The 16,805-nt window shown below is 44.6% G+C and overlaps 2 protein-coding genes across 3 annotated transcripts; one reads left to right on the plus strand and one right to left on the minus strand.

The window, feature by feature from the left end:
* The first annotated feature begins 594 nt into the window (after nucleotides 1-594).
* LOC147208485 (uncharacterized) lies at nucleotides 595-7,648 on the plus strand. 2 transcript variants are annotated; one of them, XM_086136116.1, is made up of 5 exons: nucleotides 595-778; nucleotides 2,325-2,643; nucleotides 3,676-3,944; nucleotides 5,254-5,365; nucleotides 6,311-7,648. In XM_086136116.1, the coding sequence occupies exons 2-5, from the start codon at nucleotides 2,352-2,354 to the stop codon at nucleotides 7,336-7,338; spliced, it is 1,701 nt and encodes a 566-aa protein (XP_085992242.1). In that variant the 5' UTR covers nucleotides 595-778; nucleotides 2,325-2,351; the 3' UTR covers nucleotides 7,339-7,648. The 2 variants fall into 2 exon arrangements, with proteins under 2 accessions (XP_085992242.1, XP_085992252.1); XM_086136126.1 differs by having other exon boundaries at nucleotides 3,679-3,944.
* Nucleotides 7,649-7,904: 256 nt separating this feature from the next.
* LOC147208486 (endonuclease domain-containing 1 protein-like) lies at nucleotides 7,905-10,173 on the minus strand. The gene is made up of 2 exons (XM_086105964.1): nucleotides 9,868-10,173; nucleotides 7,905-8,649 (listed from the first exon to the last, which is right to left on the minus strand). The coding sequence occupies exons 1-2, from the start codon at nucleotides 10,171-10,173 to the stop codon at nucleotides 8,044-8,046; spliced, it is 912 nt and encodes a 303-aa protein (XP_085962090.1). The 3' UTR covers nucleotides 7,905-8,043.
* Between the last annotated feature and the right edge of the window lie 6,632 nt (nucleotides 10,174-16,805).

The following is a 16,805-nucleotide window of genomic DNA, read 5'->3' on the forward strand; positions in this document are numbered from 1 at the left end:
AGGGCTGTACCAATCTTGTTGTCATTTGTTCCAAGTTTCGAATTCATAATGTTTTCGACAAAGTCAGAAAATTGTGTTGGAAAGTGTGTCCAAATACAATCAAGGATAATTGTTGAGTCTGAAAGTTTTACTTCCATGAAATCTGGCTTTCACTCTCAACCGTTTGGTACGTTCCCAAACAGTACAGTAAATGAATTAAGACATCTTGTGTAATTCCTGCGGTTAGTCACATCCAATATGGCGGTGACGTAGACGTACGTTTCAGCCCTTAAAATGACATATAGGTATTAACATTTCGAGGAGCGACCGTGACTGCTTTTTCGTGTTTTAAAATAATTCGGCCACAAGGGCACTACAGGGTCATGTCCCGTCCTGGAGAATGCGGTAATTTGAAGACAAACAACCCCGAGATTGACAAGTGTTATGATACCTTTGAGTTGTGTGTTTATTTTTGAACGAAACACGACTTTAGAGATCATCTCGACAAGAATGATGATTCCCAATCAATGTTTAGTGTGCTCTTAGCGCGACTGCTCTCGTCTGTATGGCGATGACAATACTGAGCACGCGCAGTGTCCCCAAACATCACTCGACAGCGTTTTGAGAGGCGAAGGGAAAAACAGTACGTAGTGGTGGGAAGAATCACAGAAGTATGATGGCGCTTTCCTTTGTCGCCGTCTTCAATTGCTTTAAAATTGGACTTGGCCTGAGTGGAAAACGTTGAACCCAAGCGGCCTTTGTGCGATTTCCACGAATTCACCAGAGGCATCTAAACACAGTGAGTATTTGAAGGCGAATTAGCCTGCTGGCTAATCGGACCATTCCGTAACGTTACGCAGTGGTTGCAGCTCCTCTGTTTTGTGCATTATTCAATTTCCACTCGAATACATGACGTTAGAATTCTCCGTTTTGACATTTTTGAGTCGTTGAGTACCGGAAATGATCATTTCAGACTAACGGTTCAGCTGATGACGCCCCACGAGCAATATTTTGTTGAATGATATTTGTTGAAACTACATTTGTTGTTGTGACAGTAACGTCGTGTCGTATTTGTATTATAAGGTGAAAAGAAAGAAAAGTGTTTAAATGTAAATACTGTGTTAATATTTGCAGTACGCAATCCAGATCTACGGCTCATAGTTTGCAAATAAATGTTTTAACGTTTTTTTAAAACTATCCCATTATTCGCTGAAAATTCGCTTATTCTGTATTACTAAAATGCCACAAAATAAGCGTCAAAACCTTGGATATTCGATAAAGTGGTGACCTCACTAAGATTAGCCTGGGTTGTGAACGAAGTTCCAGAGAGTCATAGCAGTATTTTATGCTCTACTGAAACTAAATAATCTGTCGATGATTTATTTTTAAAGTTAATGTTGTAAGATGAGTCTGACATGATATTCGTGCTTTGGTTCCTGTGGTTCTCAAGCACTTCATACAAAGTCCATCCATTTTCCGATCGCTTTATCCTCACAAGGGTCAGTCAAGGGTCATGCAGTGCACGATACACAAATGCATAGTGGGCCTAAGTGTTCAGGCCTAATTGTTCATCAAATTGAGAGAGTGGTTTTATTCTTAAGATTTATATTTCCTAATATTACAAACGACTGCATGTTTTTTTCACAACTCCTTAACAACAGTTTACAGCTGTAACAAAGTGCTTTCCAGACCATTTAACATGAAACAACAAAAATAATACAACAGTTAGGCACTTTTTGAAGTTTTAATGGTTAAGGCGCTTTAGGTAAAATATTTTAAACATGATTTAATCAAAATGTATTGTACCTACAAGTTAAATTAAAATTCTACTTAAATAAATGTTTAAATACAAACTATTCTTCACACTTTATCACTGACTTTGTCAAAAACATACTTTATTCTTTATCATTTCAACTTTTCCATGAAACAATAATATGTAAACATGTGGACTGCACTTCACAAGGACCAAATTAAAATAAAGAAATAAAATACACACACACACGCACACTCTCTCTCACACACACACACACCTACCGACTGATCGAAAGTAGGATGTGTGTTATTTATTTATTTATTTTTTTAATTGTAGTCTTTGCAATTTGAACATTGCATTCTGCTGCATTGCAATCCCACTTGCAATTCAAATGACTTGTTCAGCTATCCTGGCACAAAATAAAAAAATAAAATAAATGAAGCCACAACACTCGTATGTCAAGGTATCACTGCATGAAACATTTTTAAGGGGGTCATCAAGTACTTTTGTGTTTTTGCCACTGGCCACATGGCTCTGTCTCTAGATGACTTAATTCATGCTACCCCGGTGACACACGTTTTCTCATGTGCAGCTTCCGTTCTGATCTGTCCCTGTGACGATGGAGGAATCAGTGACCACATTTGAGACACATTTGACCGCCGTCATGGACGGCCTCATCCGGGCGTCAGTATGCGAGATCACCAAACTGTTCCAGGAGACGGTGTCCGACTACCTGGTGGAGCTTTCCCTCAACCGCAAGGAGAACGACGCTCTCAAACTGCGCCTGAGGCTCACCGAGAACAAGCTGAGGACGGAGCGTATGTACGGTGCCGGCTGGGCCGCCAGCCGCCGCAACGCGGGATCCGTGGCCGAGGAGGGATTACGGCACAAACGGAAAGTTGAGAAGGAACGTAAGTGGACGGGGTGCCATCTGATTGTGGCAGTATGATTATTATAGTTTACATTTCAGAAACAGGGATGTTCTGCAAAAGAAAGCTTACACCAAGACACACTTGTTTTTTTTTTGTAAACCATCTGGCAAGAGCTCATCACTCCCTCCTTTCTCTTCATCCTCCACCTCTTGCTCCTTCTGCCTTCGACAGTCCCCCTTCGCTCTGTGTGCGTTGACACTCGTCCTCCCTCCTTTACTTCCTCTGCCTCCTCCCTCGATCGTCTACCCCCCATTTTCTCTCTCTGTGCCTTGACACTCTTATCTTCTCCTCCCCCTTCTTTCTCGCTTCTCTGTGCTAATCTTCCCTCCCTCCCTGAATCTGAATCCTCCTCTTCTGAACCGCCTCCCCCACCTCCTCCTACCTCTGTCCTCTCCTCTGTGCTTCAGCACACTATTCCTCATTCTCTCCTCTTCTTCCATCATCTTCTGCCCCCTCCTCCCTGTCCTCTGCACTTTGACATACTATTCCACCCTCCTCCTTCTGTTCCTTCCCTCTGCCTCCTCCCTGTCCCTTCTCTATACAGTATCCTCTGCTTTGACACACTCTCCTCCCTCTTCCTTCTTCCTCTGCCTCCTCCTCCATCTGTTTTCTACCTCCCCCCCTCCTCTCTCTGTGCTTTGAAGCTCTTCCTCCTTCCCTCCTCTCCCTCCACGATCTTCGCTACCCTGCCCCCTCTCCCCTCCCTTCCTGCCCGCCCCCGCCACCTCCTGTGTGCTTCACTTCCATGTCACGTCTTGCACACTCTTCCTCTCCTCCTCGGCAATTAAGTGTTCTCTCCCCATTCCGCTCCTCTTCATGTACGACTTGTCCTTCCTTTTCCACATCTCGTCGACCAACCTGTGCCACTCCAATGCTCTCATTTGCCTCCTTCAGTGTCACTCTCACCTTTTTTTATCCTTCAGCCATTGCTCCTGTGGCTTGCCAATCATTTCCTCCCACTCACTTCCCCTCCTCTTTCCTCTCCTCACATCTTTTTTTTCCCCTCCTCAGCAGGCAAGTCAAAGAAGGGCCCTGCAGCAGCCTATCGCAGAGGCTGGCCTGGAGGCATGTGGGAGGAAGGCAGAGTAGGAGGTGGTGAAGGAGGAGCAGTCCCAGCAGCAGCGGTGATGGCAGCACAAGAAGGAGGGAAAGATTCCAGGCAGAGGTACCTCGTCCAGCTCCCCAGGGGTGACGAGGATGAGGAAGGCATGGCGCAGGATGAGGAACGGGAGGGCAGCCTCAGCGGTGAGGGGGAGGAGATGGCTAGCATCAAAGAGGAGGTGAGGGACGAGGAGGAGAACAAAGTGGAACAGCAACACTGCTTTGCAACTTCTCAGAGAATAAGATGCAGCAAGAGAGTTTTGTTTGTGGTCGGATCGCTGCGGCTGTGTAGTTGACAAATGGAGGAGCAGTGATTTGAAATCGGAATGGGAGCACTCTACTTCACAAGCACAAGAGCACTGAGCGTCATCTATGCCCAAATAGAAAGCCCACGCAGCATATGCATGGGTGCGCCAACTGTCTTAGAATAGAGCCATTTCCTAGCATTTTCTTTTCCTGAAGATAGCTGCACACCAAGTGACGCTATTGAATAATTCAATAATTGCGTCTGAAACTAGATTGGCCTCAACTCCAAACGCCAATTTGCAAATTAATGGCAAAAAACAGCACAGATCTTTACACATAATCAGAATATCAGTTTATATCACATAATCTTTCACAACATGGAATCTATCTCCTTGTCTATACGGCAATCGCTGCTATATTGCGGAAAACTATGGTTTACCGTGATCATTTTTAGATGATCCTCTTTTAGTGTAATACCTGCACTTGTGAGAGAGCGAAAGTCGGCAGCGCACTTCTCAGCAATTTATTGAATGCTAGGAGAACAGTTCTACACATTAACACAATGAGCACACACATGCAGGAGCTGCTGCCGGCCACCGCTCACAGCCGGACACTCACACACAACCACCATCTCGTTCGCCACCTCACACACCACCCCATCTGTTACACATACATTACAGTATGTGCAATATGTTTTATACACTTTATGCTTGCAAATTTCTGTTCAAATCCATTCCCAGTTTGTTAAAACATGTTTTAATTAGCTTCAATGTGTGGGAGGTGTAAAAAAAAAAGAGAACATGCAAACTCCACACAGGGAGGCCGGAGCTGGAATTGAACCCGGTACCTCTGCACTGTGAAGTCGACGTGCTAACCACTGGACTACCGGGCCGCCCATGTCTATCTTCGTTATGTCTTAATAGTCACTCTTTATTGTGGATTTTCACCTAGTGAGTGTGTCTTGAACTTATCCTTGCAATGTAATGTCCACTCACTCACTTCTGCCCTATGCCGAAATGAATTGTCGCTGCCCCACAAGTATTTTATACTTCGCACCAGATGTTGGGAATATCACGTGCGTTTCATTCACGTATTGCAGAATTCTGTGTTGCCATGCAAAAGCTGACGCAGTGACCTTAATGATGACTAGTGCTAAAGAAATGAGATGAATAAACTCGAAACGCTTCTATATTTGATGTTGCTTGGAAATTTCCTTACTATGTTCTGCGCTTCGCCTGGCAGTTTCCTCAGAACGAGAGACATCAACCAGCTTCTCTCAGGCTGATCAAAGAAGCTCTGAAGATGGAGCGGCCAAACCACAACTTCCGTGATAGTTCCAGAGTCCAAAGTGAAGGTAACGACCCCTGGCGCATACTGACTAACAGAGGATAAAATACATGGTCCAGTCCAGGGACGGATGACCCGAGCCAACGTGGCGCACTCGACAAAATTTTCATGCGTCATGCATGGAAACGTTGTCATCAACGTGTCATCATGCGCCGATACATAGTTGGTAATGGGTGTGGCAGTCATGTGCCGAAAAATGGTTGTCGACAGGGCGTGGGAATGGGACGGGATGGGAGTGTGCTGGCCGTGATGCCAAGGACCAGCCCGGAAACATACCGGCCGTCCGCCTCACAGTGCAGTGGTGGAAGATTCAATTCCGGCCTCCGGCTTTTCTGTGTGGAGTTTGCATGTTTTCTCCGTGCCTGTGTGGGTTTTCTCCGGGTACTCTGGTTTTCTCCTACATTCCCAAAACATGCTTGGCAGGTTAACGGAACACTCTAAATTGTCCCTGGGTGTGATTGTGAGCGTGAATGGTTGTTCGTCCATGTGTGCCCTGCGATTGACTGGCAACCAGTTCAGGGTGTACCCCACCCACTGCTCGAAGACAGCCGGTGTCGGCTCTAGCACGCCTGCGTCCCTCGTGAGGATAAGCGGATTAGAAAAGGGATGGATGTTTAAAGTGAATTTCCACCCGAGTTGTGGCGTGCCCTCGAATCCATGGTGACCTTCGCATTCGCCTATCCTAACAAATGAGCAAGATGGACCTGGACTTGCCACAGGATTATGTCCACTTGGTCAACAGCCTATTTTATAACAGAGATGTCTTTATGTATTCCAGAAACTTCACAGTTTAATACTTTTTGAAAAACCTTCTATGGAGCTAAATGGCACAATTCACAGCTGACGTTGGGTATTATTATATTGTACCAATGGTCATAATGTTTGGCTGGTCACTGTATTGTCTAACGCTTAGTGGTCTCTCTTTACATTAATCTAATTTCTCCCCTCTCAGGAGTCCTGGCAGATAGTCCTTTGAGCCTCACCTCCGCCAAGAAAGAGGAAAATGACTGGGATGTAGGCACAGTGGCGCAATCAGAGGGCGGTATGACAGTGGACGAGCTGAGGGGCTTGGAGTCTGCATTGAGGGCCGAGAGAGGCCGCGAGCAGGCCGCTCTGACGGCCTCCCATCCCGCGGGCCCCGCAGCGGAGGTGGTGTCAGGTGGCAAGCTCGGCTTGCCTCCCAAGTACATCGGATTGGATGGCATGGAGCAGGACGGAGATGGAGAGCCACAGCCACCCACACTGCAGCCACAGTACCACTTAGGCAGAGGCCGGGTGAAGGACCACGCGAAGGGCCGTGGGGGGTTCCGGTCAGGCAGGTTTAAGAAGACAAGAGAGAGCGACTCCGCTCTGAGTGGAGAGGATGGAGCAGAGCCGGGAGAGTCTGAGCACCTGCAGCCGTCGGCCACGGGAAGCGCCGGCGAGAGCGCAGGGGAGGAGGAAGCCGCTCCCGACCTGCTCCACTTCTGCCCTCAGTGTGGAGGCGGCTTCACGACAGAACCTGAGCTGGAGGAGCACCCCTGCCCGCTAGGTGACGCCCATTTACAGAACAGTGGCGGCGAGGAAAACGTTTTCCCATGTGCCCATTGTGGAAATACATTCAGCCACGCGTGGGCACTCAAGAACCACGAGTGTGCCTGCGCTGCCGAGAGGCCACATTGTTGCGAGATTTGCGGCAAACGCTTCACACACTCGCGTTCGCTAGAGCGCCATCATTTGGTGCACACGGGCGAGAGGCCGCACCAGTGTCCGTTGTGCGGGCGCAGTTTCAGCCGCCTGGGGAACCTGGAGCGCCACCAGCGCATCCACACGGGTGAACGTCCTTACGGGTGCGAGGCGTGCGGGAAGCGCTTCAGTCGAGTGGAGTACCTAAAGAGACACCAGCTGATTCACAACGGTGAGAAGGCCTCAACACAGTGCTCTGCCTGCGGGGTGAACTTCCGCGATGTGGAGCAGCTGAAAAGCCACCAATGTTCTTAAAAAAAGTTCTCCGGAAAGAACAGCTTTTTAACTGAATGTGGTAGCATTTTGTTGGATGACATATTTTTCCCCCCTCAGTAATTAGCAGTTCTTCAGCTGCTGAGACTTCAAGGAACCTCGGCGGCTATAAGCTAGATAGCAAACTGAAGCTATTCATCTTTGTATAAATCCTGTACTCATTGATAAAGAAAAAAACGATGTTTGTTTTGACACTAAACACAGTGCCCCCACACCCCATTAGAGGAATGGCTGTATTTTGTATATTTGTCTATGGTCTGTATTGAGAAATAAACATTTCAGTCCATCAGAACACACTTCTCAAGTTAATTTTTTCACTGCTGGATTACACCTTGGACTGGTCGTCTGTCAATCACAGGGCAAATATAAACAACTGGGTACTGAACCGACACTCCCCGCGTTTCCACGCAGGCAAGTGAACCACCAGCATCAGTACTCGTGTACACAATATGAATGGTTCAACATGTAAAGAATTGACACCAGGGGGCGCCTAGCTTAGAGTTGCCATTGAAAATGAATGACAAAAAAGTGAGCACTTGGTCCTTTGCAGTTTAGGTTTATTATAAAATCAATATAAATGAACAATTGTATCTTTCAGTCATCAGTTCCATTCAGAAAATATTGGAATAAGCAATTTTGAACATAATTATGTTGATTAAAGACCGTGGTCATTTTCAGTATGGATGGCTACTGACACTGGCCCTCAAACAAACGGATGGGGATGGCCAACCTTTGAGCCAGGATGTCCTCAAGGGTGTCCAGAGGCATCTTCCTCACATCGTAGCCCCGCAATGACTTTCTCACTTTGGGGTTCACTGGCACAATCTCCTCGCCACTGTTGCGGTCGTTTCTGCCTACAGCAGCGAATGTTGGAAACAGTGGCCGCACATCCCGAGGGAGCTTGGCCTTATACGACGGGCAGCAGTAGGCAGACCACATGTACTCGGGGACAGACACCCTGTTATTGATCCAGCGAGCGCCATTTGCATAAGGCATTGCACCTGTGATCACGTACATCGGACCCTCACAGAAGGCCTTGAACTTCTTCTGCATTTCTTTTTCCAGGGAATTCCAGGGGCCTGAGTTGGAGCCCGCCCGCTGAGGGACAACATTGGTCAGGGTGAATGTGGCCACACGGTCTTCTCTGGTCTTCTGGTGCATGCTGGGATTGAGATGGCCCCTGGTGTAGTTGGAATTCGTGTAATCCTGAAGCACTGCTTGACTTTCTAACACGTTCTGATCCACTGGAGTGTTGAACGGTTTCATTTCAGGACTGGCGTGGGAGAACGCCAACTGAAAAACAGATAATAGTGCACTTTATTTTAGTTGTATGGGGGAAAAGAACTGAAAAATAATCTGCTATCAAACACTTAGTCAGTCAGGACAAACACTCACAGATTCTATTACATACTGTACGTTTGGTACAAAAATAGCCTTTATTGTCAATGCATGGTGCATACTAAAAATGTTAGGACTTCTAGAATAAAATCTAGACTAGAAAAATAAATATAACGACAGTATAACCCCCCAACCTAAAAAAAATAGATCAAAGTTATGCAATATAATAATAATAATGTTTTGTAAAACCCTGCTGCAAAGAGAGAAATTCTACATGTAATCGATGCCCCCTTAAAAGGCTTCTAATTGCCTATAGATGCCTTAAGATGTTGTCAAAGCACTACTTTATTCTAAATGAAGTGCCTAAACTCATACTCACACACTTCCTGGGCACCAAGATGCCACAAGAATGTGGCAAGCTACTTCTTTCCTCTAAAATAAGCGCCTCAATTCACTTCAACATAGTTTCTTCTCAGAAATATGCCTCAAGATAGTGGCAAGGCATTATTTCTGTCAAAAGGAAACTCCTTAACAAATGTGCACCAAGATGGCAGCAAAGTACAGTACTATGTTTGTCTAAATGAAGGCCATCAAATCACCTCACCATAATTCCTTGGTCCCAACAGACCCCGATATGGTGGCAAATGACTACTTTTGTCCACGTGAAGGTTCTCAGTTCACTTCATCCAAGTTATTGGCACCGAGATGCTACAGGTTGGCACCAAAATAACACTTTTATTGCACTGAAATGAGCACAAATTCTTTCAGCGAATAAGTGAGGGTGGGCCACAAAACATTCTGTCAATAGGTGAACTGGCAAACGCCGAAACGTGAATACGTGGGGGCTCACTGTACAATGATGAGATCCAACACAGGAGCTATATGGGAAATTAAGCTGTGCTCGCTTTAGACTGACGCTGTCAGAGAGGTATCGCATGTATCTTCCTACTGTAGCTGTAAAACTGTGATGTATTTCTACTAGTACACAAACAAAGGCTCTTGTCAGGCATTTGTTGTATTTATGACTACATATATATATATATATATATATATATATATATATATATATATATATATATATATATATATATATATATATATATGTATATATGTCTTTATTCTAAACACATTGTGTAGCATTCAACGGACAGTGTTCGGTATTATTTTTCTTACCTGTGGCTCATACATCCAGGTGGAATTGGGACGTTTACCATCTGCAAAGCTGATGATATACGCCGAATACAAAGGTGTGCGATGCTGACGGTGGTACATGCTGGCAAAGCGGTACTGGTTTTCAAAGCGCTGGCATATGGGCTGGTATCCCGTTCCATTCACACCCTCCGGTGGCGTTCCCTTATAGAAGAAATTGTGGCATTTGGAGAAGTCCTTGTTCAGCTCTCCGAGGACCAGACAGTCGAAACGGGTAAAGAGTAAAATGAGTGCTCCAATGGAGGAGCACATGCTGTGTGAATGAGACATTCTGCACAATGTCTGCGGGAGAGACACTTGAGGGCCATCAGGTTTTCCCTTATATGCAGACAGCAGGAACCCAACTGGTTTGCAAACTTCCCCTCTTGACCAGCAGTCTGTGAACTTCTGGGAACTATAGAATATTCTTACTGGCTCACTAACCTCAGAAGAATTTGGCAAGGTGTATTATAAAAGTCACCCACTAAATTACTTCTAACACATTGAGGCTGCTAAATAAAAAAAAAAAACACCATTGTTATGTCACTTTCACAACAGCTGCAGTTGTAACAAAGCACTTTACAGAACACGAGATAAAACATGAACAATTACGTATAAAAGCATAAACCAATACAATATTTTTCTCCATTCTATATCCACAGATGATAATAGGTGAAAGAGGAGCGATTAAAAGTCTCCTTTCACCAGGTGATCAAAGATCACAGCATGTATGATGAGAAGCCGATTAGGTGTCTTTGTTGGTTTGTTTAATCGTAGTAGTAAAGTGTAAGATTACTGCGATCTCGAAATATTAAAATAACATTAATAATATGTCATATTATTAATGATCCTCTCCTCTTTCATCTATAACTGCTTCAAACAAGTTTGAATGACTGTCTGTGTCTTATGTGTTGTGTTGTATTGTATTATTTTGTTTTGTTATTATGACTTGAAGATGGCGCCGCGAGAGTGGCTGCCTTTACAGCAGCTCCTATACTTTTTGTTCTTTTACTTTCTTCCTTTCATAACTTTGCTGCCGTAAATCGGGACTTTCTCCATTGTGAGACGAATAAAGGTTTCCTTATTATTTTTTTTTCGTCACTCAAAACATGCGTCACGTTCTCCGACAGCCTGGGAAAACGCTGTACATTTATTGAGACTTTCATCCCCAGGTATGCCAAAGATGGAGAACTCTTCGGATGCACACATCCACGCGAGCAGCGATTTTCCACATTGAACAATGTTAAAAACAAACACCGCTCACGCATCACAGGCGGCAGTTTCGAGTCGGTCCTGCATAAAGATGAAGGTGAGTTCCTGCAGCCCTGATTTGCAGACGCTGTGCACAGACGTTCAGGAGCAAAAGTCCCATTAACCAGGTAAAAGAAATATTCGGGCAGTTAATTTGCAAATATTTATTTCATTGTTCAGTGAAATAGTTCTCTTTTTTTCCACTGTCAAGGTCAAGGTTCCGCTGCACCCTCCAAAGCCAAAAGAATAGATGGCTCACGGCATTTTTGTTTGCTTGAAGTTCAGCTTTTTGAATCATTTGAAAGGTACTTTTAACTCTGCAATTTGCATTTTTTATTTTTTTTGTTAAGAGTTCAAACTGTGCTCATTTTTACGGTGCGCTCGATTTGGTTCACAATCCAATGCGTGACGTATTTTGATCTACATTCAGAAGAGGCCTGATCCCTAGCTAAAGATATCGGAGCCATGAGTTTGTTTCTACTTCCGCTGTAATGATGCATATCCAAATTGTGCTACTTAAGAGTAAAAAAATTGGAATTGCCCCTTGAACCATGACACAATTCCATATCATTGACAGTACAAACAATCAGTTGATTGACTAATCGATAATTACACACATCTCGAGTCCAGAATTAGGCAGCTTTGGTGGAGGGTTGAGTGTCAAGTTACGTGTCTTTGGTTTTGCTGAGGTTGCATGATGCAACTGTCACAATCATGAGAGGCTTCTCTTTGTCCTGTTTTGTTTCCTCTCTGTGACTCTCCGTATTACATTCAGTCATCAAAACTTCCCTTATGGTGGGAACCAGACATTTTCCGAAAAAAAAACATGCTAGAGCACTGTCTGTTTCCATTTCTGTCATTTGTGGGGAAATCCGCTCTTTCTGACACTCCCCCGCACTCCCCACTCCACTCACTAGATTTTGGGATTTCTGTATTGTTTCAAGCACGTGGGGCAGCCATGTGGGAAATCACAGCCAAAGTAAAAGGACAGAGTGACCATGATGTACCACATGAGTCGAATGTGACACGAGTAGAATGCGGCGTCATCATACGTCTGACGTGAAGTCACATTTGATGACTGCTTTTTGTCTTCTCCACTAGAATTTTTCTTTCAAGCGTTTCATGCTGTTTAAGATTTTTTTCCCCCACAGCACCCTAACAAATGAATGAATGTGTTTGTTAGAGTTATGGACTGCAAAGCTATTGATTTCGCAATCGTATTGGATTTTTCCAGAAGAGTATAACTTTCCAAAGACACTAATTAAGATATCCTTTACTTGTCCCACACTGGGGAAATTTACAGTCTACAGCAGCAAGATTGTAGGTAGAAAGAAGAAATAAGAAAAACAAAGTGTTTGCATTCACAAATTCACTAAATAAATGCTAGTTTCAACGTACACCGTTCAATTAAGTGCAATATAAATATAGATATAGATAACACTTTTTTTTTTTTATTCAGCAGCCTGACAGCAGTCGGTAGGAACGAGCGGCGGTATCGCTCCCTCTTGCAGCGCGGGTGTAACAGTCTCTGGTTGAAGGAGCTACCTAGTGCTGTCAGGGCGGGCTGGAGGGGGTGGGAGGGACTGTCCATCACAGCTTTTAGCTTAGCTAGCATCCTCCTGTTGCCCACCTCCTCTAGAGTGTCGAGGGAGCAGCCCAGGACAGAACTGGCCCTCCTGACCAGTCGCTCCAGTCTCTTTCTGTCCCGGGCCGAGACCAGCAGACAATGCCATAATGGATGGCTGAAGCCACCACTGAGTTATAGAAAGTCATAAGGAGTGACACCTGAACCCCAAAAGACCTCAGTTTCCTGAGTAGGAAGAGTCGGCTAATATAAGTAATAATAATAATAATAATAATACTTCCCCGTAGTGTTTGAGAGTTTATGTCCTATATCTAAAGAGCGTTTTGGATGTGTAGATGAATCATGAAAAAAAAACCCCATACAACCTTCAATAATAATTTGGTATTTCCTGGTGATTATACAAGATGGGAAGAACAGAGATTTGTCATTAGTTATAGTCCCAAATAAAACCTGCTGAGTTAGATGTTTTGACAGCCAAGTGTCAGTCAGTCGCATAGTTTCATATGTCTGAGTCAGAGTTTTGGTTTTTCATTCTCTTCCTTGACATCCAGTTCATCTTTGCTGCTCTCTGCAAAGGACGGCAGGACTTCCGGGATGACATTTTGGTAAACGTTTAATTGCACTTGACATTTTTTATGTCTATTGTGTTGCGTTTGGTGAAGAATAATGCGAACGCTTTACAATAATGTGACCCAACATATAAAACGTATTAAAAGAAATTTTCACTGACTCAGTTGGGCACGTATTACTCCAGATTCCTCTTGGTTTTGTAATTAAGTGTTGCCTTGCAGCACAGTTTGACTATTCAGCCACTCACTGGCTTCGAAGTGACTGTTTATCCTTCCTTGGATGAAATAATCATCGTCATTTTAGCAGCATCCCGAATTGGTTGTGAAGTCACTCTGTTCAGTTCTTTATGCCTCGAAGATAAATGGTACTTATTGTTCTGCTCCGTTGGTCCTCTCGAGTACACCATGCACGCAGTATGGGGCACAAAAGGTCACAAAAGGTGTGCCGTACTTTTTTTTTTTGGGCTGCGCAGATTCTCCCATCGACTTAAGTGTGCTACTCATGCACGTTCATGAAATGTGCGCACTGTGGGTGGAGCGATCTTCAAAACCAGGGCATTCCCTGACAAATCTGTCAGGGTGCAAATTCTCTCTTTTACTTTCTGCGCTCAGGAAGATGCACGAAGATCTCGAGGCAGAATAAAAACGGGTGTGTCCACACACTCGCATTCAGTGCAGAGATGTTGTTGGTGATTCATGCGTAATCTTCAGACTCCACGGCCAAGCATTCTAAGCGATATTCATATCGAAACAAACCCGGATGTCTATATTTAAGTTAACGAAAAAGGGAGGAACTGGTTCATGATTTATTTACTTGGCTTAGCCTTGCTTATAACTATGAACTACAGAAGGAAGCCCTTTAACTGGCTATTTTAATTTGCTCCCTGTCCATTAGGATCATGAATATTGAGCTGTTTAATTTATGAGATATGTTAATGATTGAAGAATTTAAGATGCGAAAATAAAATTAAGAAAAATACTTTAATCATGATTTAAATATACAATGTCGTGGCAATCGAAAGGAGCACACACGACTGACTGTAAACACGTCTTTATTCCACGACTGCCAACAAGTGGATTTAAAACAATTACAAATTTGTGCCAGACATTCACCTAAACACGCCCCCTACTTACTTTATGCCTGCTGGGTGAGAAGCATGCTCTGAGTGTCTGCCACAATGTGACATTTCTTCTTGAGGTGAGACATTTTATTTAGACCAGACATGTCCAGCTCCGGGCCTGGAGGGCCACCATCCTGCCTGTTTTCCAGCTCTCCCGCCTGCAACACACCTGATTCAGATGATCAGCTCATCATCCAGCTCTGAAGCAGCATTGGAACATTCCTGATGATTTGAATCAGGTGTGTGTCTCCTGGGAGAGCTGGAAAACAGGCAGGACGGTGGCCCTTGAGGACCGACTTTGGACACTCCTGATTTAGACTAAAGCACATTTCATTTGTCTGTTCATTTCTTTGACGTTTTCAACCTGCAAACGTGGAAAAACTACAAAACTTTGAATAAAAGTTTGAAAAGCTGAGTTGGCCTCTTGTTTGACTGCATTTGTTGACAGTCCATATCAAACATCAACAGAACAAAAGCATGAAAGTACTGTATTAATATACTTTTTTAAAATGACGACAGTGTTGTTGATGACCTATTTTAGCCTGTGCATTTCTGCAGATGGGTTGTGATCAGACCAGTAGAAGTACAGCGATACAGAGGTCCTAGGTGGTCGAAAAGATCCCGCCCCCCCCCCCCTCCCTGTGTTCTGCAACTTCAAGTCAATGCACCACCTGGCGGTGAAATGCCTGTCATTACAAGTCCGATTGAAATGAATGCAACCATTCACATCGAACCTTAATTGTGGACCGACCTTCGGCGGGCCGGATTAAAAGGACCAATGGGCCGGATTCGGCCCGCGGGCCGTAGTTTGCCCACCTCTGCTTTAGTGGGTGCGCACAAATTTCCCAGTTATGCATGATGGTGTGTCAGAAGCGTGAGGAATTGACTTACGCGTGAACAGGAGAATATGCCCCTATGAGAGCAGTGAGCACGCAGCATTTTTTTCCTCGTGTTTCCTTTTACATTTACATAAAAGTTTCACATGTTAAGTAATAGTATGCGTGTGTGTACCCACTCCCAAGGTGAAGATTGTTAGCCTGCCCGTTTTTTGAGAGCTCTGTGAGGAAAAATCACTCCTAACAAAGCCAAGATCACAGTTTAATTGATCAGGGGACTCATTAAACCACAGCACACTTTTCCACTTTGCATCAGACCAACTTAGATTATCTTGTGCTTCTCGTGAATTCATGGAAGTTCAATAACTGTTTTTATGAACAGATTAAACGGGCAACAACTGCAAGACGGCCCAAGCATTCAAACTGCAGTCAATCGAACTCGCTGGCATAAAACAAGCAGTGGTAATCAAGTCTGCTAGCCCCTTCTAGTGGAGATTGTGAGAATAATCATTTTCATTCTCACCACAGTGCCCACAGGAGCCGGCGGTGTTTCTGGGTATTGTTGATAAATGGCTTTTACCTTTTATTTGAGGCTTTTAAATTGGATTTATGGATGGTGCCAAACTGTATTTACTGCCATTGGTTTTCTGAAGTGTTCCTGAGATTATGTGGTGATATCCTTTATCCATTGATCTCGGTTTTTGATGCATTCAACCTGAGAGGGCGGCCCGGTAGACCAGTGGTTAGCACGTCGGCTTCACAGTGCAGAGGTACTGGGTTCAATTCCAGCTCCGGCCTCCCTGTGCGGAGTTTGCATGTTCTCCCCGGGCCTGCGTGGGTTTTCTCCGGGTGTTTTGTCTTTTTTGTTATTGTAAAGTGTCCTTGGGTGTCTTGAAAGGCGCTTATAAATAAAATGTATTATTATTATTATTATATATTACTCCGGTTCCCTCCCACGTTCCAAAAACATGCATGGCAGGCTGATTGAACAACTCTAATTTGTCCCTAGGTGTGAGTGTGAGCGCGCATGGTTGTTCGTCTCTGTGTGCCCTGCGATTGACTGGCAACCGGTTCAGGGTGTCCCCTGCCTACTGCCCGAAGACGGCTGGGATAGGCTCCAGCACCCCCCGCGACCCTAGTGAGGATTAAGCGGTTCGGAAGATGGATGGATGGATTCAACCTGAGAGTTCAAAGTTCACGGGTATTCAGTATTGGTTTTGCTGCTTACATGCAGGGATTTCTTCAGATTCTGTGAACCTTCTGATTACATTATGGATAGATGATAAAATCCCTGTATTCCTTGCAATTGTACATTGAGGAACGTTGTCCTTCAACTGTACCGACTATTTTCTCACGCAGTTGTTCACAAGGAGGTCACCCTCACCCCGTTTTAGCTTGTGAGTGACTGAGCGATTCAGGGAAGCTCCTTTTCATATCCAATCATTGCACCCACTTGTTGCCAGTTGCACTGTTCACCACTGTTCACCTGTGGGCCGTTCCAACAGCTGTTTGGTGAGCATCCTTCTCCTGTACTTTTTGCCACATGTCCCATCTCTTTTTT

This window comes from Hippocampus guttulatus, chromosome 2, assembly GCF_054856545.1.
Source record: "Hippocampus guttulatus isolate MCC_2025c chromosome 2, RoL_Hgut_1.0, whole genome shotgun sequence".
NCBI classification, from domain to species: domain Eukaryota; kingdom Metazoa; phylum Chordata; class Actinopteri; order Syngnathiformes; family Syngnathidae; genus Hippocampus; species Hippocampus guttulatus.